At 39.2% G+C, this 26,856-nt stretch overlaps 1 protein-coding gene across 7 annotated transcripts in view; it reads right to left on the reverse strand.

The window, feature by feature from the left end:
* Window positions 1-26,856, reverse strand: part of AOPEP (aminopeptidase O (putative)) — a 303,566-nt gene that overhangs the window by 250,754 nt on the left and 25,956 nt on the right. For all 7 annotated transcript variants that reach the window (XM_061626523.1, XM_061626498.1, XM_061626526.1 and 4 more), the window contains 2 exons: window positions 21,014-21,170; window positions 18,247-18,495 (listed from right to left, as the gene is read on the reverse strand). In XM_061626523.1, the coding sequence (XP_061482507.1) occupies window positions 18,247-18,495; window positions 21,014-21,170 (406 nt within the window). The remainder of the gene's footprint in view (window positions 1-18,246; window positions 18,496-21,013; window positions 21,171-26,856) is intronic.

Consider the following 26,856-nt stretch of genomic DNA (forward strand, 5'->3'; position numbering starts at 1 on the left):
TATGAATTGTCCACATAGATATCTATTACACAAAGTTTACACATCTATGTTTCCTATATGTTTCATAAATTGTTTCTTGATAAAGATGTTCTGTTACAAGCATTACCATCCTTTTAATGGATATCAAATGTTTACTTACTCATGAAAATATGCATTAACGTGTGCACTGAAGTCTAGGACTGAAGTGAATGGCTTTAATGAATATAAACATACATCAATATATAAACATTGTTAAAGGTTAAAATCATCCAATCTAAACAAATCTTATATGTTAGCAGCCCAGCTAAGAAATCTTTGGCTATACTTTGTTTCCATTTTTAAGAGATATAAATCAAGAATGAATCCATTTACTTCAGATCTGTATTTTCACAACTATTGCTTAACTGAAAACAGAGTTTAGTTGGTATGGTGAGAGTATACATACATGCAAAAAGTTAGGATATAAACTATTTGTAATTTTTACATGATGTTGTTTGCAGAACCCAAAGAAAGGTGTAACCAAGATGGCTTCCTCCACTGGACTTAACAAGGAAGGTATTACAGACTGTAGGATTCCATTAATACATCTGAATTCTGCTCCTGAATCAGATCACTGGCTAAGGCATAAGACTCTACACTGCAGAATTACCTGCTTTATGGTGTAACCATAAAGAATGATATAGGCAACTGAGATTCACACAATAGACCAGCCTTTCCCAACCAGTGTGCCTCCAGATGTTGTTGGACCACAACTCCTATCTTTCCTCACCATTGGCAATGCTGGCTGAGGCTGATGGGAGTTGTGGTCCAACAACATATGGAGGCACACTGGTTGAAAAAGGCTGCAATAGCCATTTCAAAGTTTAGAATAGGGTTGCCAGGTTCCTGGCCTGAGACTGATCCTGTATCTTTAGGAGAAGAGAAAGTCAGCCAAGTGCAGGTGTCCTTGCAACCCTGTAATGAGAAAAACCACAAAGTGGAATTCTTCCTTTCCCCTGCACAACTTTTAAAGATACAGAAGACCTCTTGGTTGCCCGGCCCAGCCTGTATCTTTAAAAGTTGTGCAGGGGGAAGGGAGAATTCCACCTTATGGTTTTTCTCATTACAGGATTGCAAGAACACCTGCACTTGGCTGACTTTCTCTTCTCCTAAAGATACAGGATCAGTCTCAGGCCAGGAACCTGACAACCCTAGTTTAGACTGTACTGTCTATATCAGCCCTGCAAAGGATGAAGCTTCCAAAATGCTGGGTTCTTGGAACATTATAATGTGTTATACATTAACATTCAAAACAGAAACACTAGTATGTTTTAGCCTTACCCAAAATAAACAGTTACACAAACAGGTGTAAAAATGTTCTATTTAAGGGATACAAATAAATTATTAATTGTTGCTCTATTAATTTATCACACAGCACAAATGGGTGGCTAGACTGGGTGGTTGCTTGATGGGAAACCCTTCAAAGGGAGTGCCAAGACATACATACATAGAACTGGGATGGGAACCTGTGGCCCTCCAGATATTTCTAGATTCCAGCTTCCATCAGCCTCAGACAGCAAGGCCAATGATCAGGGATAGTGAGAGCTGAGCAACATCTGGAGGGCCACAGGTTCTCCAGCCCTGAAGTGAAGGGAGGGACTCCTCCCTAGTTCTTTACACTGCTGGGAAAAAATCCTACAAAATGGCCATCCTGGCTAGCCAATAAGAAGAATCATGTACAGGACACCACCCTAAAAAGAAAATGTTGGCTGCCTTCTTTGCTCTGGTCACAGTTACAATACATGTTCAGTCTTGCTGTATTTGCCATACTTCTTTTTACCACCTACAATGTACATAACTGTTCCTCCACTTGTACAAAATGCACCTGTTTGTGGGTAATAATGAGGCACTGCTGCTTTCCTCTCATATCATATAATCAGCTAATGCTTCTGTGCTCCAACTGACTTTACATTTGACTCTTTTTTTTTTTACTAGGACAAGGACCATAATGAAAGACAAGCAGCAGCAGTTCTGTGCTTGGACAGATTCTAGTTGGCTGCTGTGATAAGTGCCATCTGAAACAGGCTAAAAACAGCACCATTCCCACGGGAAAAACGTGATGCATGAGTGCTGAAATATTCTATGCAATATACCACTGAGAATTTAGTCTGCAGACAGAAATGAAATGAAAGAACCTACTACATGGAAGGCTTTTCAAATGAGGCTGCCAGACTGAAGAACAGGATTCAAGGCATGAATAATTATGTACAGGCCATCTAGACTTATATGAAGAGACTGTGCTGTGGAACAAGAAATGTGGACCTTAACGGAGAACCTATCAGGCACAGAATCCTGAGAATCCGAGTTTTAATCTGAGTTTATTAGCCAGAAGGGGTGATCATTAATATCTGGGGTAAATAAACGAGGTAGCCTTTTTTGATAGCCTATGCACTATGAAAATAATAAGCCATGCTGGCCATCAGTAATGAGTAGCTTCCACCAAAACAACAACAAACCTACAACCTTTTTTTAAAAAAGGCAGAAATATGTAATATCTAGTTTGGGGTTAGCCATTTCACTTATTTTGCCCTGCTGGGGCCTAAGAGGGCAAAAAATGGACCAGAAAAAAATCCCTAATATATTGAATTAATTTTGGAGTGCATTACTGAAAAGATACAGATCGAAATAATCTGAGGAAAAATATTATTTTTCAGATTTCACTTATGGATAAAATTATTCATAGAGGCCAAAGTGTGGCCTCTCTTCTGCATATTTATACACCAAAATTTCCTCCGTTTTGGTGATTTTTGTTTTTGGTGAAAGATACTCATTGCCAGCAGCCAGCAAGACTGATTTACTAGGGTTGTAGGCTGTTAAAAAGATACCTTGTTTATTCACCCCAGATGGTAATGACCCCCCATTTTAAACCCCTGACCTATAGACTAAAAGAACTGTCCTGGCCTTATAAGCTTATGAAATAATAATGACATCATATTGACCGTTCCTCTTATAGGACCAGAAACTGCAAAGTATTAGTGTATGACCTCCAGAAGATTCCATATATCGATGTCAGGCATGTTCCTCTTTTTCTAGAATGTTACTAAATTCATAAGGTACTCCACATTACTTGGGTGTTTTAAAGAGACAAGTTTCTATTTTAAAAACATGATTTTCATACATGATCATATTTATAAACGTTGACTGATAATAAAATATTTGAAACACTGAGACAATCTTAATTATAACATTCCCAACAGACACCACTATATTTCCAGTCTCAGAATGTAATAAACTACAACCATTATTTTGGAGTAGCACCACAAAGACCCTTATTAACTATCTAAACACATTTTCTATTACTCAGAGCAAAAGGGGGAGAGGGAAGATTTCATGTTTTAAATGATAACTTTAGACTATGAAGGTCCACTCTGAAGTATGTAGTGTTCATCTTACAACTTGATGCATAAATTAATGTCTGTGCAGGATCCAATATAACTATGTTCCCTTAAACTTGCACAAACTTTGACACCTTTAGAAGAAAATACAAGAAAATGGTGTGTGTGTGTAACCAAAGGGCTGTATAATGTTCATAGGACAAAAAGGCTATCAGACGCAACTGAAACCTATGTTTAAAAAGTATAGGTGCTACAGTTCACTTGACAACAATTAACACAATATAGTTATACATGCCATTAATAAGTACAACCCAAACCTTTGCAAGGTAACTCAGAAACCGCACTGAATTTAATAGAATTTAGTCCCAAGCATCTACAGCATCTATAGAATAAACTACAAAGAGTTTGATTAACTCCCAATAAACAAACTAAAAAATCAAGAGAAAAGGCTTTTGATGTGTGTTTGTCAAACAGCAGTCCTGTCTCCCAACCCCACCCCAGCTTAAGGAAGTCAAAAAAGCAGTTTCTCATATGCCAGGAGGGTATGCAACTTCAAGAAAAAAGTCAGAAGTCTACTGGACACATGTACATCCTTCAGTGTGCCTCAAACTGCTTTCTGGATTACAAATTATGCATTTTTATATTCGTCTCACTCCAGTTGTTACTTGTGCTAAAGCTTTTCCTGGTTAGGCAATAACATCCAAAAGGTATAAACAGTTATTATGTACATTGCTTAGATAATTTTGTGATTATAAATATTTTAAAATAAATAAATAATTTTTAAAAAACACAGGATACCTAAAGCAGAAATCTTGGCTTCCAGATTCATCTGAATTGGGCACACCCTGGGATGGAGAAGACATGTCATTGTCCATTTTTTCTATCTAAACCCCATTTCAGATTTAACAGATCCTCAGGGATATCACAATCCCATAATCAGAACCCAGAATCTCTAGTTTAACAATTAACAATGAGGTTAACAATGCTAGTAATTGTCTATTAACTTTATCAACCAACACTAAGTAATTATATTAGGTGGGAGATTGTGTAGTTCCCAACCAACAAGCAATATGCATATGGGTGCAATCCATACTTTGTAGGTATTTTAACCTTCTCTGTCCACTAACACCATAGATTATGACATGAAGTAGTAAACTGTTCTAAGTTAAAAGGACATTCAATTGTTTGAGAGTGAGACATCTAAAATAACTAACCTTTTCCATTTTGTCATCACATTACATAATGTTATTTGTTCAATTTTCTGATGAGCATCCAGAGTTAGCAGTTTCCACAGGCTGCAGTGGCTATGCTCAAAACATTCTAATTTAAATTTAGGTTCTCTCTTAATATTGTGTTAAGAAATGAGAAAACTGCAGGTAGTTCTTGCAAAATGTCTGTTCTATCCACTAAGTTTAATTGAAATGTGTTTCAGAGCCTACAGGTTTCCCCCTTCTTTTTAAAGTGTTGGAAATATTTTCATAAAAAATTGAAATCCAATTAGAAGCATCATTGCAATGATCTCACAACTTGAGTTCAACCATTTTTACTACATTTTTTTCCGTTCCACCAGAAGGTACAGTAGGGCTCTACTCGTACGGCGGGTTACGTTCCAGACCCCTGCCAAAAAGCAAAACCCACCAAAAAGCAAAACTCCGTCAATAAAATGGTGCCCACCGCCCAAAAAATGCTGTAAAAGTAGAACAAGCGCCATATGAGCAGGACCTTATTAAAGCCGCCGTATTAGAGGAACGCTGAAAAGCAGGGCCCTACTGTAATTACTATGTGTTTCACCCTATGGTGCACTTAGGCTCAAAACACATCTGTTACATATTTATGGGCTAAGTGGTTCAACATGCTGGTAAGGAAATATTGTGTGTTTGATGTACTCCAAATCTTGTTTTGATCCCCAACTGACAATTAAGTGGATGACCATTTCCAAAAAATTTGACTTCAGGTGAATAATTTTGTCATTTTAATCTATAAAACAGATTTCCACACCAACCCAACTGGCCCAGCAAAGGACTTCTGGGCTTACTGCATGACCTGTAGAATATTTAAAGATAAGTAACGCTAGTGATTGGGCAGTAGACAACTAAAAGTCAGGAGCAACCAACCAGCTGCGATTCACACATAATAAAAAATTGGCTGAAAAATAATTCCTTAGACCAGTAATGTGCCAATTATATGTTTTGTGAAAGTAGAGAGATTATGTAACCAATAAACAAGAAAATCCCTCTAACTAAATGGTATACATACTGGAACTGAGCCCGACAGCCCCACACCACTGCCTAATTTTAGTCCCATTTTGTTTTCTAAGGCAAAAAACAAAACCATTCAGAGCAAGAACCAAAGTGACCGTAGAAAGATAATGAGATAGATTTTCAGCCAGTGGGTAGAAAATTCCATACAACTGAAGATCCGGGCCAGTCACATTTCAGAGGAAAGATGTTTTAAGCAGGCACTAGAAATATTGTGTAAAAATAAAAAAAGAGTGACTGAAAAGAAGGAACCAAAATCCTTACCACTTGTTGACCAGAATAATCCTAAAGCTATTAGTATTTCAATTTTATCCTACAATTAATAAGTGTAAGCTACAATATTAAATAAACAAATTTTACAAGGACATTTAATAAAATATTACCACCAATATTTGAAATGAATTCAGAGAAACCAGATTGAGATTTCCAGAGAAAATGCCCTATACTGATCTTTCTTCACAGTGCCTCACCTCTTTTCCGTTTCCTATATCTGGAAGACCAGGTTACAGTGATAGCCAACCACAACTTCCACCTACTCTAGCAGTTAAAAGGCTGCAGCCCAAATTATCTGATAATGATCGGGTGTCTATCATTCATAACTTCAGCACTTTGAAACAAGACTGCTTTGAAAACTGTTTGGAAACTTGAAATGATGCAGAATGCAACATTCTATGACTGGATGAATCTAGGATCATATTTTATCATACGTTCTGTACCCTCATATCTCCCTGTTCTCTTCCGGGAACAATTCAAAGTGCTGGTTTTAACTTACGATGCCTAACTAACTAAAGCCCAACACAGAGATTGTCTTTCAGTTTATTCTATTATGATCTCTAAGATCAACTAAGAACAACAACTTAATGAGACCATTGGTCCATCTAACTCAACATGGTCCATGATGACTAGCAGCAGTTGTCCAAGGTTTCGGGGAGTAGTGTGTCCCAGCTCCATCTGGAGATACCAGGAACTGAAGCTGGGACCTTCTCCCTGAAAACCACTGACCTATGGCCCTTTACTTACATATGAGGTTCAAATAGCAATGGTGTGAAAAAATGCATTCTCAGTGGCTACCTTCCTCACCACATGTTATTCCTCCCTCAGTACCCAAGCCTAAAACCTTTTCAGAAGCATTGCAGGGCCTATCTCTTTGGAACTAGCTTTTAGGAAACCATCAAGGTTGGGAAACATATAATGGCTATATTTTAATGTGATGGGATATTATTCTATTTTGCTGGAAGGTTTAATGCTTTTCTTACTCACCATGAACATTTGAGATATACCAGATTAATAATTTCCAAATCCTTTCTCTCAATTGACTCCCATGTCTCTAATCCATGCAGCATCCCTCCCTATATCCCACCCAATCATTCTCCCAAGCTCATCCCACCCCTCACTGTTATGCTTTCCTAGTAAAACTCTTCCCCAATCAGACCCCAAACCTCAATTTTAAAGCTACTATAAAACTCTCCTCAAATCACTCTGCATATCAAACAGCTTACCTTCCCTTTTGTTTCATACCTTCCACTCTTCATGCAGATCCATCAATGTACAAGTTCCCAATCTGCATATTACAAGTGTGCCCTGCAACAAATATTGCAGTGTGGAGTACTCCTGTTCAGGATACTCCATTCTATTTCCTCTCCTAACCAGTCTTTTGTTTCTCTCCCTTGCCTCAACATTCCAAGGCAGTTGGATATGCTTAATCTTCAATAGCCCCCCCATTCAACTAGGATTATTTTTCTAAAGGTTTTTGTTTGGTTGTTAATTTGTGTAGATATCACGACACAGTGAGACACGGTGAGACCAGAGTTCAATTTCGGAGGCCCCCCTCGTAATTCTGGTCTCCGCTTTTATTTTACCTCCGCCTGGAGGCGTGGATTATTCTTTCTCCATAAACAGCCTATGACCTTTAACTATTGTATAACATCACGTACATACATAGTACAACAGCCTTATCTACGTGGCAATATGCAGGCAGTTATTTAACCACTACAGATGTCAGTATCCTTTACAGCCATAAAGTTAACCACATCCTGTTTTTCCACTGGTCAGATCGCAATGTCTTGAGAGATAGTGTACTGAGAACAGCAGCGTGGTTTGCCAACGTATGCTGTTCATTCAGTCCACCCCACATCTCCCCCTTTTTTATTTTTTAGCAAAAAGTAATTACTACGTAATGGTCGCGGAGCAACAGGTGTACACGTCTGGAAAAGGTATTGTAAAAAACAGCATAAGCCTATACTTAAAATGAGTAAAAGAATAGCATATCTAAGAATCTGACTTAGCCATCCAGTGGGCAGCCAACTCCAAAGCCACTGCCACCAAGTTGTAGGGGCGTCCTGCAAAATGTTATTAGCTAGATCCTTCAAGTTTTTTACCTGTGCTCTGATTTCAAAACTGTTGTCAGTTAAATTAAAACAGCACATATTCTTTATAGTTTCGCACCCCAACTGATGTTGTAATAGCAGGTAATCTATAGCTGCACGATTATCCAAGATAGCTTGTCTTAATATACCCTGCTCTTCATTTAACAAAGCAATGGCTCGAGAGGTGGCATTTATCATCTTAACATAATTACAGGCTAATTTATGTAATTGATTGCTGTTACTTACTGCCAATGCAGGAAGTCCAACAAGGGAGATGGCTAGTGATACACTTTCTGCTTTATTAAGCAATTCCACCTTGTCATTACAATCAGCCGGCATGGCAACAGCTTCTCTTTTCCTACGTTGGGCTAGCAACTCCCTTTTATGAAGGAAAATGGGAACCAGTCGACTCAGGCAACAGATGGTATCAGAAATATTAGCGGGAACATAATTAAAAGTGGTTTCTCCACATGTCCAAAACCATCCACCTGGTAAAGGAATGTGTCCGTACATACTGGATATGTTAATGTGCTGTGTACAATTCCATGTGGGTCTCCCAACCTTTAGACATCCCTTCTGCACCTTATGTCGACTACAATTAACCATCCGAGCACACGTATTATTAATGGAATTTGCAACATGTGATGTAAATAATTGAAAAGCATTAACAGGCAGCTGGAAGGTTGGAGTTCCCCAATTCGAAACAGTATGATATTTAATCTCTGAAGTATTCATGAACCGCCCAAGTCCTGTAATGTTCCCAATATCCCCAGGTGCTTTGCATACGGGTATTAAACATGTTCCCAACATACCCATTTCCTGTACATGTTCAGTCATGCAAAAGTCACTCACATTTGTCATTCTTGCTAACTGAACCCAGATATTGTGTTGAAACCGCATCCCCAACTCCTGCCCCAACCTGTCAGCCCCGGCGCTTCCTAAAATCCAACAAATGCAAAGTACAAAAATAGAATTTGTATTTAAAGACGCAATTAAAGCAAGAATGGTATTCTCAGTTGTCTTGTCCACCCCGGCTTGTTCCATTGCTTTTTCTGCTTGTGTTGCTAAGTTCTTTATTTGGCCCCAAGTCACGGGAGGTTGCGGAACATTCCGACCACGCTTCCTGGAAGACATCCCAGTATCCTGAAGTTGCAGAGAAAAATTAGGGATGGGATTCTTAAGATTATCGTGCCAGGACATCGTCTTTCCAGGGCCGGATACACCTAGCAGGTACCCACACAGGACCGTCAGGCGTAGACACAGCCGCGTAACCTCGACCCCACGTTATAAGCGGAACTGGGCCTTTCCACTCTGGATTTGGCAGTTGCCGAAACTGCACCCGCGGGGCAGGTAGAGACTCCGACTGCTGAAAATGCCGCTGCGCTCGAGTAGAAAAGGAAAAATGAGTATTGGGAGATTGAGACAAATTTAAATGATTAATGGTAAACAACACTTGTGCCAGCCACTCCTCTTTGGTGGCCAATCCCAGTGGTACTCCTCCTTTTTGTTTTTGTTTAAGCAAATGCTCTTTAAGGGTACGATTGGTACGTTCGACGACAGCTTGACCTGTAGAATTATAAGGAATACCAAACAAATGTGTAATGGACCACTTAGTGCAAAACTGTGCAAATTGCTGTGAAACATATGCAGGGCCATTATCAGTTTTTATCGTCTGAGGTTGGCCCATGATGGCAATAGAACGAATGACATGATTAATAACATTCTTAGTTTTTTCCCCTTTCTGAGGAGTTACCCATATGTATCCGGAATATGTATCTACTGTAACATGCAAATACTTCCATGGGGAGAAAGTAGGAAAATGTGTAACATCCATTTGCCACAACTGGTTAACTATGAGACCTCGTGGGTTCACTCCTGGTTCTGGGGATAGAGTTAACTGTGTGCATTGGGGACATTGTTGAATAATGGCAGAGGCTTCCTGGGCAGTAAGATGGAATTGCTTCTGGAGTGCTTTAGCATTTTGATGATGAAGGGCATGACTTTCTATGGGTGTGCAAAGGAGGGCACGAAGAGCCTCCACTTTCCAGATTTCTTTTTAATCACAAACACTGGGGTGGTATAAGGGCTATTACTTTCTGCTATATGATCAGCTTCCAGTTGCTCCTTTACCAGTTGGTGCAGAGCTTCTAATTTTTCTTTGGGTAAGGGCCATTGTTCTACCCAAATGGGTATGTCTGTCCTCCATTGTAAAGGAAGAGCTGCCTTTTGTTGGCTAATCATTAATAACAATGGTGGTCTGGAATTGCTCCAGTAAATCCCTTCCCCACAGATTTACTGAAATGTCCAAAATACAAGGGCGAATGTGGGCTATACGATCACCATCAAGAGCAACAACTTGTATCCATTCCTTACTCCGTTTTGAATCCTGAGCTCCGCCCACTCCCCACACAGAAGGGGCCACTTCTACTGGCCAAGAGGATGGCCAGTTATGTTCAGCAATTACTGTGACATCTGCCCCAGAATCTATAATACCTTCAAAAATAACATTGTTTAAACAATACTTATGAACCGGTTTCTCCCTGGTCACTTCTGCCAGTACTGCAGCTACCTGTGGATGGAAAGGATTACCTGAAATACTCACACTCGGCGATTTCGTCCTTGTAGATCCGAATCCACCAGTACGTTTTTGGGAGGAAGTGTTCGATGTGAAAAGACGATATGGCAATAACAATAGTTGCGCAAAAGAATCTCCCTTCTTCAACTGAAGGGGAAGGTGACTCCAATACTGAATATAAATAATTCCCTGATAATCAGAATCAATAACACCAGGTACCACCATTATATTATTCTTGGAAGCAGAGGATCGCGGTAGTACAAGGCCTACGGTGCCTTCTGGTAAAGGGCCAGTGAGTGTGGTAGGCATTAAAAGAACTGCTCCAGGCAAAGGAACATCTTTTGACTCTGCATGTATTAAATCAATTCCAGCGCTTCCTTGAGTAGCAGGGGTGGGTACACTTCCTTGAGATTCGGGGCTGGAAGCCTGCCCCAAGTTCAGTTTCCCTCAATAGGACGGGAAGACACATTGGTATTGGTAGTGGGAGCTGAACGACACTGATTAGCCCAATGATAACCCTTTTTACATTTCGGACAGATCTTCTTTGGCCGGTTTGTAACAGTGCCCCCACCTTTAAATGCTCCTCCGCCAGGAGCCCGACATTCCCTTCTGAAATGACCAGGCTTTTGACAATTAAAACAATTGCCTGTAGGTTTGTTACCCTGTCTTAATGCCCCAGCTAACAATGTCATGGCATGAACATGTGTACCTACCTCTGCACAAGCTTGAATCATGTCTCCCAATTCATATTGCGGTCTATGAATAATGTTTTTCAAAATCTTTTTACAGTCTGTGTTAGAATTCTCGTAAGCTAATTTTAACAATAATTCCCCTTGTGCCTGAGGGTTATCAACCTGCCGTGTCAGAGCCTCTTTCAAACGGTCAACAAACTGAAAATAGGGCTCTGTTGCTTGCTGCCGTACATTCGTAAAAGAACGTAAGGGTTCTTTCCCAGCAGGCACCTTTTTAAATGCTTTCTGTATACACTCAGCAGTTCGATGAAATGCGGCTTCAGGCAATACCCCTTGTTGTGCTATGGTAGCAAAATTACCTGACCCATAAATTTGCTCGGGAATGATATTAGCATCCCCAGCTGCTATAGCAGCATGTCTAAATTCTTGGTCCCAAACTACATATTGCGAAGGAGTCAAAATCATCCTAAAGAGATCCTTCCAATCTTGAGGGATCATGTTATATCCAGTAGCTACTCCTTCCAACATCCCTTGTACATAATTAGCCGTAATCCCATATTCTCTTACTGCCTTATTTATTTCTCTAATAACAGAAAACGGAAGAGCTGTCCAAGTTGCTATGCGATTATTAGCATTATTAGGATCTGGCTGATATGTAACGGGAAAAGCTGAAATTGTACCCTCCCAGTCTCCCATTTCTTCCATAGATAATAATCCTGAGGCTGCAGCCTGAGCTATGGCTGCTTTAACCTTCCCAGTAACCTGTTCTTGTTGGACTGGAGGGCTATATGGAGGAGCATTTACAAATTTCTCAATATCCTTTTCAGGTGTAGGTAAAGAAAGTTGGGGATAAAGAGGAGTTTTCTGGTCAGAATTGGCAAACAGCGATGTCTCTTTTATCCCTAAATGACTAATGGCCTCAGCACACTTTTGCCATAATAAGAGATGGTGAATAGGTGCTCTTGGTTCTTCATGTAATTTTCTCCCTATCTTTATCCAATCTGACTGACGTAGCGATCCTTGCTCTGGATACCATGGACATTGACATTGAATTGTTTTTAACAATGATTCAATGTGAGAACGACTTACAAAAGCTGAGGTATCCTGTTTTAAAATTTTTTGTAGCTCTTGTGCATGAACCTTCTGCTGAGCTGACAATTCCCCCCCCATACTCACGAATGGGAGCTGTACGCTGAGGTGCACCGTTGGCTGATCCTGCCAGTGGGTACGAGGGTGTTTGTTCTGAATCACGTCGGGGTCACCAGATGTAGATATCACGACACAGTGAGACACGGTGAGACCAGAGTTCAATTTCGGAGGCCCCCCTCGTAATTCTGGTCTCCGCTTTTATTTTACCTCCGCCTGGAGGCGTGGATTATTCTTTCTCCATAAACAGCCTATGACCTTTAACTATTGTATAACATCACGTACATACATAGTACAACAGCCTTATCTACGTGGCAATATGCAGGCAGTTATTTAACCACTACAGATGTCAGTATCCTTTACAGCCATAAAGTTAACCACATCCTGTTTTTCCACTGGTCAGATCGCAATGTCTTGAGAGATAGTGTACTGAGAACAGCAGCGTGGTTTGCCAACGTATGCTGTTCATTCAGTCCACCCCACAAATTTGTTTGTTTGTTTTACATCTGCAATTCTTGGTGCTGCTGACTCTCCTCTTATTAGGGATGCGATCCATTGGCTGGTACCACTTTAAAAGCATTCCGTCAACCTTTTACAGGCAGTATCGATTCAAGTTTGTTCTTTGTTCACTATCTGCTGCTTTTACTGGTCCGATTTTTCCCCTCCCCCAAAATATCGATATTAATATCAACTTTTTTCAAATTATCAATATTTCCTTTAAAATATCAATATTTTGAAAGGAAATATTGGTCAATGAAAGAAAACATCAACATTTGTGAAAGACAATATTGATATTTTGAAATAAAATACTGATTATTTGAAAGAAAATTTTGATAATGGAAAGAAATAATTGCTTTGTCACCTCCTCCTGCTCCTCCACTGGTCAGTTTTCACATCAGCAAGCAAAGACTGGCTGTTTCTTTTGACAAGGAAAGCAAAGAAGCAGCTTTTGGTGCTCCCCCTTGGCAAGCCCTGAGTCTTTCACGTAGGTGAGACTTGGCCTGCTTCCTTCCGCATGGCACTTGGATTATTCAAGTGGAGGGGGATGGCAGAGAGGAAGAGAAAGAAACCTGTACTGCTGTGCTTGTGCTGTGAGTAAAATCAATAAATCAATAAAAGAACAATATAATCGAGGGAATATTCGAGGGGGGGAATCCAGTGTCAGGGGAAAGCCACTGAAGTTCAGAGCAAACAGAATCGCTCCACCAAGATGGAGAATATGCAAACCATTAAAAACTAGTGAATTCTCACCCATCCCTAACTCTTATGCATGGATAATGAATAAGAACCAGTACAATACTCAGAAAACTGAAATCATCATTAGTATAAATGATTCAGGAAGCACAATCAGTTCATGCCATGTTACTCTGGTATTCTGTCACCGTTTCTCCATATCGGAAGCCAGCCTCTGTTATATGAGTAGCTGAGAATATGCTGAGTACTAAACATCTCAGACTAGTTTTCATGGAAGTTATTAAGCATTTTGTATGATAGATTCAGAAGAATTACACATTATAGAGCCAAAATAAGAACTTTAAAGCCTGCCTCTAGGCAAGCCTTTTTAAAAATTAAGCCAGCATCTAGAATGCATTGGAGTTAATGTACTAATGAAATACTGGCTGAATTTTCAGTATGATTAATGCAACAAAAGGCCTGTGTTAGCTCTTCATTGCACTACTGATATATAATGAATGCTAAAAGAATAATACCTATTTACCCCTGCATTAAACTAGAAGTCAGCTGCCATTATCTCTCTGGATATTCTTACCTATCTCTAATTAATTATTTCTGAAAAATGGAAATGGACTGCCTTCAAGTCAATCCTGACTTATGGCTACCCTATGAATAAGGGTTTTCATGGTAAGCAGTATTCAGAGGAGGTTTACCATTGCCTCCCTCTGAGGCTAGTACTCCCCAGCTGGCTAGGGCCTGCTTAGCTTGCCACAGCTCCACAAGCCAGCCCCTTCCCTGTCCGCAACTGCCAGCTGGGGGGCAACTGGGTTCCTTGGGACTATGCAGCTTGCCCACGGCTGCACAGGTGGCAGGGCACATAACCCCTGAGCCACTCACTGTGGGGGTGATCTTTAGCTGGCCCTTGACATCCAGGAGACATGAGCGGGGATTTGACCGGCCCTCCTCCCCACTGTGCTATACCAGCTGCCACTACTAAATGAAAGTATTTGTAAGGATATGCAAACCTTAGCAAACACTTGCCCTCTCTCCACTTGCAAATTCTCCTGCCCACTCCTGCTATCAATATAATGCTTTACTGGACCTATACAGCCTGGAGAACCACATGGATAGGCCAATACTGCTCTCTAGATGCAGTTCCTATTTTCTATTTTTTCTCTCTTCTGGTTTTCAAGGGACAGTGCCTTTTAACAAGCACACGCGCGCACACACACACAGAGAAAGAGAGAGAGAGAACACATGTACTGCCATTACAGGGCTGCGCATTATTTCCCCATCTAGAGAAAGCACTGCTGGCAATAAAGGCAAGTAGGGTGAGCCTTATACAGGCAACTAGTTGCTACCATCATTATCATTGCAGTAGAGAAAAAAATAGGGTGGCATTCAGTGCTAGTCCTACTCAAGTAGATCTATTGAAGGTAACAGACATGACTAACTTAAGGTCATTAATTTCAGTGGGTCTGTTCTGAGTAGGACTTAGTTGAAGACAACCCATAGCTAAAGCGATCAAAGGTCAAAACATTCTAAGTCTCTGAATCCAGATAAACAAGAGATGTTTTCACCATCAGTTCTGAACTGTAATACTTTCCTCCAACTTCCCCAAAACCTTTTCAAAGTCCACCCATCTTAAAATCTGTTTGTGATGGTCGCTATTTATTTATTTCTTACATTTATATCCTGCCTTTCCTCCCAGTGGGAGCCCAGGGTGGCAAACAAAAGCACTAAAAACACTCTAAATCATCATAAAACCAGACTTTAAAATATATTAAAACACCCTTAAAAACATATTAAAACAAAACATCTTTTTTTAAAAAAAAAAAAGCTTTAAAAACACAATAAAAAGCAATTCCAACACAGCTGCAGACTGGGATAAGGTCTCTACTTAAAAGGCTTGTTGAAAGAGTGGGAATGAGGGGCACTGCAGTTCTGGTAAACAATTAAAAGCTCATTCTGTGCTTCCACAACCCCATTTGCAATGTCATACATCCCCATTTGCAATGTAAAAGAATTCTCTGGGTCAAGGCCAGTGTGCATACAAACTTTCATGAGGGTTTAAACTATAATATTAAAAACATATGACTGTTATCAATGGTGGTTGTTTTTAACTGTACCCCATCCTGGGATCACTTTGCAATGACACGTAGGCTACAAATATTTTTAAACAAACAAATATGACAGTGCAAGTGTGAACTAACAAACATTTTATTGGTCTACTGAAAATTTACTTCATTTGACATGTTGTGAAATTTCTTGCAATACCTTGGAAACATGCCAATTTTAAATATATATATGCTTCTATGTTGTACAAACCCTCTGAAAAGAATTGTGAAGACCTAGGACTGGAAAGAGCAATTGCCGAGTTTTAACTCATTATTCTACTGACTGAAAAGGAACCATTACATGATGGCAATAACTAACCTAAACACTGTAAAAAAAACCTCCTCTAAGTTTCTATTGAAGCTGCAGAAGCAGGGGTGGTTGCCTCTAATTATTTTTTTAAATAAGTAATCAGGTTTCTCTTACCATATAAAAGTCAATAGCAAATTAAAAACATAAGGTGATGATGCATACAAGACATATAAGGAAGATTTCAAAGGAACATTTTTCCTTTAAAGGCGTCAGCAGGTCTTGAAAGAAAATGCTGCTGAATCTGCAGTGGTGGCCTCTGGAAAATACAACCTCAAGCCTCTAATTACGTTCTTTTGCAATAGAAGTACCATCATTTCTTCCTACTCTGAAATGTGAGATAACCATCCCACTCAAATGAGAGATGGTACTACTTTTGTGCATTAAAAATGAAGTAGCTACACAGCTGATGAGGAACAGACTTGCCTACATACATGGACACATACACAATATTACAAAACTAAAGATAATGACTGAAAATTTATGGCTCTTTCCTTCCCTGACAGCCAGGAATACAATTAGAATTCTCAGAGCAGCAGTTCCTTTGTGCCAGCATGCTGTGTTATGTTTATACTACTGCAGATAGGCCAGGTGATTAAATAAATACATAGCACAGCATTCTTTCTGTATGAAAATAATACATAAAGCTCTGGAACACAGGGCTGTATCAGAACTGAAGTAATTTCATAGTTGCAGTAAAGATTGACAGTAATTAAACATACAGAATATCCTGCACAATCAACCAGAAGAACATCTATGTCATTCTAATTATTATACCTTTTATATATACTTAAGTATGAAAAATCAGTCAGATATCAATTACTATCTCCTAACACTGATATAGCAGCAGAAGCAACATTTTAAAATGCCCTTCTTTGTACTTTCTGCTTGTAACTGAGACATTAATAATTTGGAGTCATTGGAATAACCACAAAAATATTTACTTAAAGGTGCATTCACATGTACTACTTTTCTTTGAATTTAATCAAGTTTCACTCCTCCCATAGTTATTTTGCTTTATTTTCATTCACGAACTCATTTCTGATGAAATTACTGTGCACTTGCGCTATATCCATCCTAGCATGCTTGGAATGGATCTTATTTTTTCTGAACAAGCTATATATTATCTTGAACAAATACTACATACAAAGACCAAAGCAAGTCAATCAGATGACAATTGATAGGGGTTTTTTTTCTATGAGCCACAAGTAGTTAAATAGTCTGAAAAGGAAATAAACATATTATCAACTGTCAGAGGCTTTCATCCTATTTTCCTAAGTGTGTGATGACATAAGTCAATTTTATCATGGTTCCTATATCCTGTACTTTATTTGACCAATGATCATCTGGAGGGGTATCTTCTTCTTTACCATACAGCGCTATTTATAGTTGTGCAACTGCCAAAATACAGGAAAAACTCACGTATTTCTCAAGACAGAACCTTTGAAATAACGCAATACCACCACTATCTGAATAAAACCTCTGAATCTCTTTAGTAAGTATGTAGACAATGCTTCCATATATCCTCTCTGTCCTCATTACAGCTCCACTGGGAATGTCTGTTTTGTGTTCCTTTTGCAGCGTCCCTGAATAGCACTTTTGTATTTGCACAGTCCAAGAAACATAACTGCTGGTCTATGTGAATCCTTTGTACCATCCATTAACTACAGATTCCTCCAGGGTGCTCAGAATTAGAGCGGGACCTCTTTCGCTTAGCAGGTTCACTGCCTCTTGACCACACCCTTATATTTTAAGGTTGTTGTGTTGTTTTGTTTTATATACGTTCCCATAAAACAGCTAAAACAGCACACTGCTAACATCAGTGAAATAATTAATAACTATGTTTGCTCTACATCTAGTAACAGATATGGCCAGAGAAGATATTCCAAATGTAGTCATTGACACTGGTCTTCAACAGTTGATATATTTATTATTTATTTGTTTAGTATCACAATTGTATCCTACCTTTCTACTACATTTTATCCTACCGATTTATATCCTCCAAGAAGCAAAAGGTAGCATATCAGAAACACTACAAAAGTTATTTACATTTTTAATTTCCAAATGACTACAGTTGAGTCATGCCTTACTATCACTGGTCTGACATCTCCCAAAGTACAGCAGATACGACAAACAGAAACAGAATTTTTAACAATACTCTTCTGCCTGGTGAGGACAAGAGAACATGAATGTGCAGACACTAACCAAGCAATTCACGGATGAATAAATAGGCATAGAAAACTAGAAAAATATCCAAACCTGGCCATTCCAAGACTGGAAAAGTTGGACGGGACAATCAAGACATCAAGCCTAGAAAAGGGATGGGTACCCAGTAGCTCATAAGCAGCTGAGAGACACTGAGGAATCAGCTGCAGTAGAACATCTTCACAGGGTTTCTCAAGGCACAGTGGAGCAAAGATACGATGAGGAATAACTGCCTGAGAAACAGCAGCAGGATCTTGGAAACGGCAAGGATATGGCACATGACCACAAGCCTGTTCTAACAACCTGACATGGAAAAATAATAAATTATTTCTAGTAAGTGAAGTTCTGATCACACCTAGTTAACACAGTTATGGATGACTTGCTAGTTGTGCTCTTTATTACAGTGGTACATCAGGAAGACAACTTTTTACTTTCATGTGGGGGATAAGAGACTGCCACAACTATATATAGAGGAATTTGGATGGCATGGATATACACTGTTCTTAAGAAGGTTCCATGTAAGGATTAGCATTTTGCTGACATTCAGGGTTTTACTAGCAAGTCATATTTCTGTTGAAATATCCCTGCCTCCTTCATCAAGTCATGCTGGTTTAGTGGCATGTGGCTTGGCTGACTCGCTTGAGTCTGGAGCTAATTACTCTGCAGGAATCTTTCTGCTATACAGCCACTTTCCTATTATTACATTTTGTCCCTTTGCAACCTTGAAAATGTATTGTCATACTCATTTAAATAAAACAACCCACATATTAAGAATTTACACAGGAGACATTGAAATGCCCAAGGCCATTAAGGGAGTTGAGGTCTAAATTAATATTTGAAGGTCTGCACTGATTCATGTTGATTATCACACAATTCAAATACAAGAAAAAATAAGTGAAAATGTAAAAAAAACATAGGCATATATGGGAAAATAATAAATATGATTTATCTTTTAATATTTTAATATAATTTTAATATTTATTTAAATCAGTTTGATTGACATCCTTCACAGACTATGCAAGCATCTCCTAATTCTTACTACTTCAGAGTCGGAAATCTTTGGCCCTCCAGATATTGCTGAATTACAGCTTCCATCAGTCCTAGCAAGCATGACCAATGGCCAGGGATGATAGGAGTTGTAGTTCAGCAACATCTGGTGGGTCAAAGGTTCCTCACACCTGTTCTAATAAAAAAAATGTTGCTTTGAGCGCTGAGCAGGCCTGCTGCATTACACATGAGACTGAGGCATATACCAAGAGAACCACATCTAATATTTTAACAGTCCAGTGCCAAAGGCTGCATAACTGACAATCATTTTGTTTTCTAAGTTTATGTCTTTCTTGTTGACAAGCTAATGCAATGTTTCCAATCCATATACTTCCAACCAGAAAGCTTCTTCTGAAAGTTAATTCAGATTTATCACTGTTGTAGTTGCTTTCTTAGGGCAGATCCACACCATACATTTAAAGAACATCCAGCAAGGTGTGGACTTGCCCTTAGTCTCTTCATTTGTATATAAAAGGGACATTTTTGTTCCCCAATTACTTTGATTGCATGGATATATTTCTGTTTCTAGGATTAACTCCTTTTAATCCAAACATGACTTCTAGCTTTTTAAGATTTGTACCATAATTTAAAATTCTGGTGTACTGTCCTAGAACTATAGAATTTAAACTACACATCTTTCCCTCCCAGATTTATAACTTTACCAGCATCCAAAAATAGCAGAAAATGAGGATTTGTTCTTGTTTATGATTTCCAATGGCTCCATGCTCTGAAAAGAGCAGGAATAGGGTTAGCACTAACCAGGATTTGCAAATCTACTTCAAGCTGTTAAAATGGGAATCCTGATTAGTACTGATGCAAATGTAAGGCTGAAATGTAAAAGAGAGCACAGTAACATCTGCAACAGGTACCTATCTGTTTATCATCTGTAGAATATTGGGTAATAAATTCTTAATGCATGGAGATGTTATGTATGATGTTTCTAATCTTGAATAGTACACAGTCAGAACATATTAACAGCAATGTATTTCAAACTCCTTTGAACAAAATCTTGCCATAAAACTGATGATCTGTTACAGACTCCAGAACATTAAAAACAAATGTATCACAAATACAATATGTTTTTCTGTGAACCGATCATACTACAAACATGTGAACAAACAAACTATTGGAAATAGCCCGAGATACTTCAAACATAGCTGAACTGGAAAAACTAAAAGGATGAAAAACATGGCTACATGGGCATAGTACTGCTTCCATGTTAATTAAAAAATCAGAGTTGGAGTCTCAGAAAGTAGACTGCTAAGAAAATATGAAAGAGGTACGCCAAATCACAAACATGAAACAGGGAATAGCTGTTTAGCTAGTCTCACATACTACAACTAAGGAATACCTACTAAAAGGAGCACTAAGAAACACCTCCTTAGTTTTATGTCTGCAGTTAGAACATCTGCAACCATACAGATGTTAAGTGTAGTGTGTTTGGAATAAAAGCAACTTGAGTGATTTAAGAACAAAGATTATAATGTGGGGGGAAGACTATCTGGCATAGTTTAGGAGTTAAGTTTTCACATACTTTAGTGAATCCATGTAGAAACCAGTTCCATTACTCAAAGACTGTTCTTTTCCCCCCCTACATAAGCAACACACCCTTGCCCATCCCCACCCACTGGAGTAATTTCTCTTATATGGTTTCCCTTTGCTTTATTAAACATGTTCTTCTATTGTCCCTTGACTATGACGACTCATTTTGTTGCATAACAGAAAAAAATGGAATGCTCTCTAAAGTACATATTTTTCAACTGTAATCACCAACCTGACATCCGCCTTTGACAACAGTGGAAAGAACCCATCATTCCTCTGAACATCAGTTGCGCAAGTTTTTCTTTTAACTTCTGCCCAGCACCCTGCAGCAATAGTGAAGGTAGATGCTGGCACTGGCATGGTCACATAATAAAACCAATTTAATACACCTATGAGAAAAGAGCACAGGTTATCCTTGGCATTGGCACTTGAGCTGCTAGATTTAACAAATTGTTCTCTGATTCAGCTAACTACCATGCCTGAGGGCTGGATGTGTTGTTTTTATTATTATTCAGCCACACTATTTTAAAAGATCACACTTTATGGTTTTATATAAGTTATTTTTTCTGCTATCTAATATGACAATGAAAAATAAGCCTTTCACTTCATCAAAGGTGTCAAAGTGGTATTCACACCTCCACAATCAATACCTATTTCCCTTGTAAGAATCCTGGTTCTGTAGAAATGATCCAGCACTGTACACTCAATTTGATACTAAGGGCTGAATCAAGAATTCCTTTCTTTAGTGTATTTGAATTTTAAACATCAGATGTAACCATTCTTCAGGCATTGTCTATCTCAGGCATTGTCTGTCTCTGGGGTGGAGAACTAGATCTAGCTGGCTATAGTTTTGGAAAGTTGTCTTTGTACATAAGAAGTAAAAGGGACAGTGGATTCTGTCTTAATCTGTAAACCCTCTGGGGATCAAGTAAACTGGAAAAAAACAAAGAAGTTCACAATCTCTGAATGCTAACATGTCAATTCTGTTCTTTAAACTGAAGCTCCTATTCATAAACTTATGACCATGATACTGCAGTATGAAGTGAAGACTTCCATATCTGAAGTAGCCATCATAGGTCCTACCAACAGTACAGACAGGGATTTCATATCACCTCAAACACAATGCTTTTCAAAGACATTCAATGTATTATGCGATTGAGCTATGTCTGTGCATGCGTGAATTGGCTTCAACTGGACACAGAGGTCCCAAGACTAAAAACATTTTGCTTTGCTATGTATACCTTTATTCATAATGGTCCCCAAATTCTACAAAGTAAACACGGGCATTTCCAGAGTGTCACAATTTTGGTGTGGGGTTCAAGCACACACCAGCAAATTCAGGCAGTACAATTATAGTCGATGGGTAGGTCTTGCATAACAAACCAATTTCCCTCAAAGATAGGACTTTTTATGATATGGAAAGTGATGGGGAAATGCACTAGTGTGGGATAACACTTGCTTTGACACATAATCTAATCTCCCCACAAACAAATAAGAATGAACATTAAATAGTCAAAGTCATCTAACCTCCCTGCAAACAAGTCAGGAGGTCATCTGGAAGCACCTATAGTGGCAACTTACAAGTCAAGCAGTAAATTGGGAAATTATGTGAGAATAAAGGAAGAAAAGGCATCCAAGCAGAGTGGGGAAATTAGACTAAGAGTCAATTATCCAAAACAAAAAAGATGTCAAGGCAGTATAAAGAAAACAAAAACCACTGGTACACAAAGAGGGGGAGTAAAAAAGGATTTATGCATGTGTTCACTGCTCATACATCTTCATAGCCCTTCACCACCACCACAAATGCACACATAAACCAGCTTCAATGGGAGTAGGTGTAAGCAAACAGCTTTGCAAAGGGTGTTAAAAAGGACGGGGATACTTACCAATCCTGCATTATAATGAAAATAGTTAAATGCAACACAACACCTAGGTCACAAGCAGTAATAGCACCATTCACCAGGATTGTAATCGCAATGTATGAATTTCCATTAAATAGCTGATTCTCTTATCCTTTTCTCTCGCACAGTATATGGATTCCAGAAAAAAGCAACCCCCACCACCTTTGCTATGCACTACTCTAACATTGTGGCTTAGAGACAAAGCTGTGAACTAGGAAGTCCCTGGTTCAAATTGTTCATCTACTACAAAATCACTATATGGCCTTAGAGCCCAACAGTTGATGACAACTTCCATACTTGTTTATCCATGTGTCTGCCTAGTCACATCTAAAAGGAGGGCTGGGATATTATCTTTCTTTTTATTTTATTTTATTTTACAACAAATGTGTGCAGGTGAAGGGAGCTTAACCCCCTCCCATTTAACGTTTCTGCACTCAGCTGCTTGAAGAACTTTCTTCCCAGCCTGGGTCTAATTCTGGAACAGAGCCATGATTGGAAGTGCATAAATGTAAAATGGAGGAATGTTCATATCTTCTCACGTGCACACACCTTTTGTTATAAATAACTGATATGTGCCCCCAGTTGTAGTTGTAAATTGATAAACAAATGTGGCTGCTCCTATCATGCCTTAGTTTGGCTCTTAGATAAGTCACTATATCTCAGCTTCAATCCCACTTCTGCAATACAGGGATAATTAATACTTATCTATCTTACAGGGCTGCTGTAAGAATTACTGAGATAATGCATGTGAACTGTTGTGAATACTTCAAAGCATCATGTAAATGATAACTATGACTTTAGGTCTCTTCCATAGGCTAGGATCCTGTGTTTGCTCCACTAATGGAAATGTCCCCTAAGCAGTTCCACTCATGTGTTGTTCCCATCAGTGAAAGGGGGGAGGTAACTCTTCCCAATTTCCACTCCTCCTGCAGCTCCCTGTGTCCCTGGAAAATCTGCTCCAAAGGGTTAGGGGAACCTCCAGAACAGCATAGGAGGAAGCACAGGAGGGAGGGGAAGTCAGTAAAATCTGACTCCCCCCTCCCTTCAACCAGTACCATCCTTCACTGGATCTTGGTCTCTTAATGAATCATTTCCTTTTGTGAACAAAGCCCTTCCATTTGCAGAAGCCTAGTTAGATCCAAGCCATAGTTTATTTTTCCAAAGGCTCTACACAGTTTACTCCTCAGCATTCCTCAGGATTTCAGCACTGCTAGAAATTCTGAAACTACATTTAAATACCTATAAGGTATTCCTATTATGCATGTTTTTTTTCCTGAAACTACAAAGGATTCAATAATTTTCCTATTTTCCTCGGCACTCTCATTAATCTCTCATTTTAATGTGCATATTCTTCTTCCTCCTCTTGGTTTTTCCAAGAACTTTCCAAACACAGAAATTAACTAACTCTCCGTTCCTGATACTGCTTTTCTCTTTTCCTGCACTGTGCCTTCCTGCCCTTAAATGTTAAATCCTCATATTCGACTTAGATTTTTGTTGCTATCTATCGTCTCAACAGTATGCCCTTGTGTAGCTCCTTTGGACACAGCACCACCTAGAGTGAAAATGAAAGAAATATTCATGGATGCAATGCAAATTTCCATGTGGCACTGAAATGGTCCAACTGGTATGTAGGAATACTGACAAGACTTTGCACTGTAACTTGTGTTTCCTGCAGTCAGTTCCCACAGCCAGTTTTACATAATCCTTTGCATGAAGATAACCAGTGGAAGATTCCAATCTGTTCACAAGCTATGCAAAAATATTATTTTTGTTATTTCTATATTTGAAACAATAGTGCTAAGTGTGATAATGGCATTTTATATTTATTATTGCAAGTTCAATTCATAGAATCACAGAGTTGGAAGGGGCCTATAAGGCCATTGAGTCCAACCCACTGCTAATGCAGAAATCCAAATTAAAGCATACACGACAGGTGGCTGTCTAGCTGCCTCTTGAATGCCTCCAGTGTTAAAAGAGCCCATCACATCTCTAGGCAATTGGTTTCATTGTTGTGCCGCTCCAATAGTTAGGATGTTTTTCCTGATGTTCAGTCGAAATGTGGCTTCCTGCAACTTCAGCCCATTATTCTGTGTCCTGCATTCTGGGATAATTGAGAAGAAATCCTACCCTCTTCTGGGTGGCAACCTTTCAAGTACCTGAAGAGTCCTATCATATCTCCCCTCAGTCTTCTCTTCTCAAGGCTAAACATGCCCAGTTCTTTCAGTCTCTGCTCATGGGGTTTTATTTCCAGTCCCCTGATCATCCTTGTTGCCCTCCTCTAAATCTGTTTCAGTTTGTCTGTATTCAGTGTGGTATCCAGAACTGGACACTGTTTCAGTTTGTCTGTATTCAGTGTGGTATCCAGAACTGGACACAGTACTCAAGATGAGGCCTAACCATTGCCAAATAGAGGGGAACTAATACTTCTGTTAATTAATTAAACTAATACTTTCTGATTTGGAAACTATACTTCTGTTAATGCATCCTAAAATAGCATTTGCCTTTTTTGCAGCTGCATCACACTGTTGGCTCATATTCAGCTTATGATCAACAACAATTCCAAGATCCTTCTAGCATGTAGTATCGCTGAGCCAAATATCCCCCATCTTATAACTGTGCATTTAGTTTCTTTTTCCTAGGTGTAGATCTTTGCACTTATCCCTGTTAAATTTCATTCTGTTGTTTTCAGCCCAGTGCTCCAGCCTATCAAGATCCCTTTGAATTTTGTTTCTGTCTTCCAGGGTATTAGCTATCCCTCCCAATTTTGCATCATCTACAAATTTGATAAGCGTTCCCTGCACCTCCTCATTCATGTTATTAATAAAAATGTTGAAGAGCACTGGGCCCAGGATCAAGCCCTGAGGTACCTCACTTGTTACCTTCCCCCAGTTGGAAAAGGAATCATTGATAAACACTCTTTGAGTACAATTCTGTAGTCAACTGTGGATCCACCTGATAGGTATTCCATCCAGCCCACATTCAGCTAGCTTGTAATCAGAATATCATGTGGCACTTTGTCAAAAGCTTTGTTTAAATTAAGACACATTATGTCCACAGCATTCCCACAGTCTACCAGGGAGGTTACCGGATCAAAAAATGAGGTAAGATTAGTCTGGCAGGATTTGTTCTTGATAAATTCAAGTTGGCTTCTAGTAATCACTGCATTGATTTCAAGGTGTTTACTGATGGAGCGCTTTATAATCTGCTCCAGAATTTTCCCAGGAATTGATGTCAGGCTGACTGGTCTGTAGTTCCCAGGTTCCCCCCTTTTTGAAGATAGGGATAACATTAGCCCTCCTCCAGTCATCCAGCACTTTACCCATACTCCAAAATTTTGCAAAAATAATAAGACAGTAGTTCCAAGAGTTCTTCAGCCAGTTCCTTCAACACTCTAGGATACAGTTCATCAGGCCCTGCAGATTTGAACTCGTACAAAGTGATTAGGTATTCCTTGACCATTTGTCTATCAATTTCAAACTGCAAACCCAGGCTCCTCCCTTTCGCCCTTTGTGAGGATAGGGACAACATTATCCTTCCTCCAGTTATCCGGCACTTTACCCATCAACCACAATTTGTAAAGATAATAGACAGTGGTTTCGAGAGTTCTTCAGCCAGTTCCTTCAACACTCTAGGATACAGTTCATCAGGTCTTGCAGATCTGAACTCGTACAAAGTGAGAAGACTGAGCCAAACTAGGAATTGAGGACTTCTGTCTTTTCTTTGTCATCTGTTTTCATTTTGCCATCCTCACTGGGTAGCTGTACCACCATTTCTTTTCTCTGTCTTTTACTATGGCTGTACCTAAAGAAATCTTTATTGTTGCTTTCGGAATCTCTTGCTAACCTCAGCTCATTCTCAGTTTTAACCTTCCTGATGCCATTCCTGCAATTCCATGCTACCTGTCTGTACTCTTCCTTTGTGGCCTGGCCTTCCTTCCACTTTGTGTATGTGTCCCTTTTTTTTCAGGTCACCACTAAGCTTTTTGTGAAGACACATTGGCTTCTTCTGCTGTCTTCTCCCTTTTTTCCTTGATGGCACTGCTTGCAATTGTGCCTTTAGAATTTCCTTTTTTAGAAACTCCCACCTATCTTGGACTCCTTTTCTCATTAGGGTTGCTTGCCATGGAACCCTAATGTTTTAGGATTAACTTTAATATATATTGTATCGCATATAT

The sequence above is a fragment of the Rhineura floridana genome, chromosome 1 (assembly GCF_030035675.1).
Source record: "Rhineura floridana isolate rRhiFlo1 chromosome 1, rRhiFlo1.hap2, whole genome shotgun sequence".
NCBI classification, from domain to species: Eukaryota; Metazoa; Chordata; class Lepidosauria; order Squamata; family Rhineuridae; genus Rhineura; species Rhineura floridana.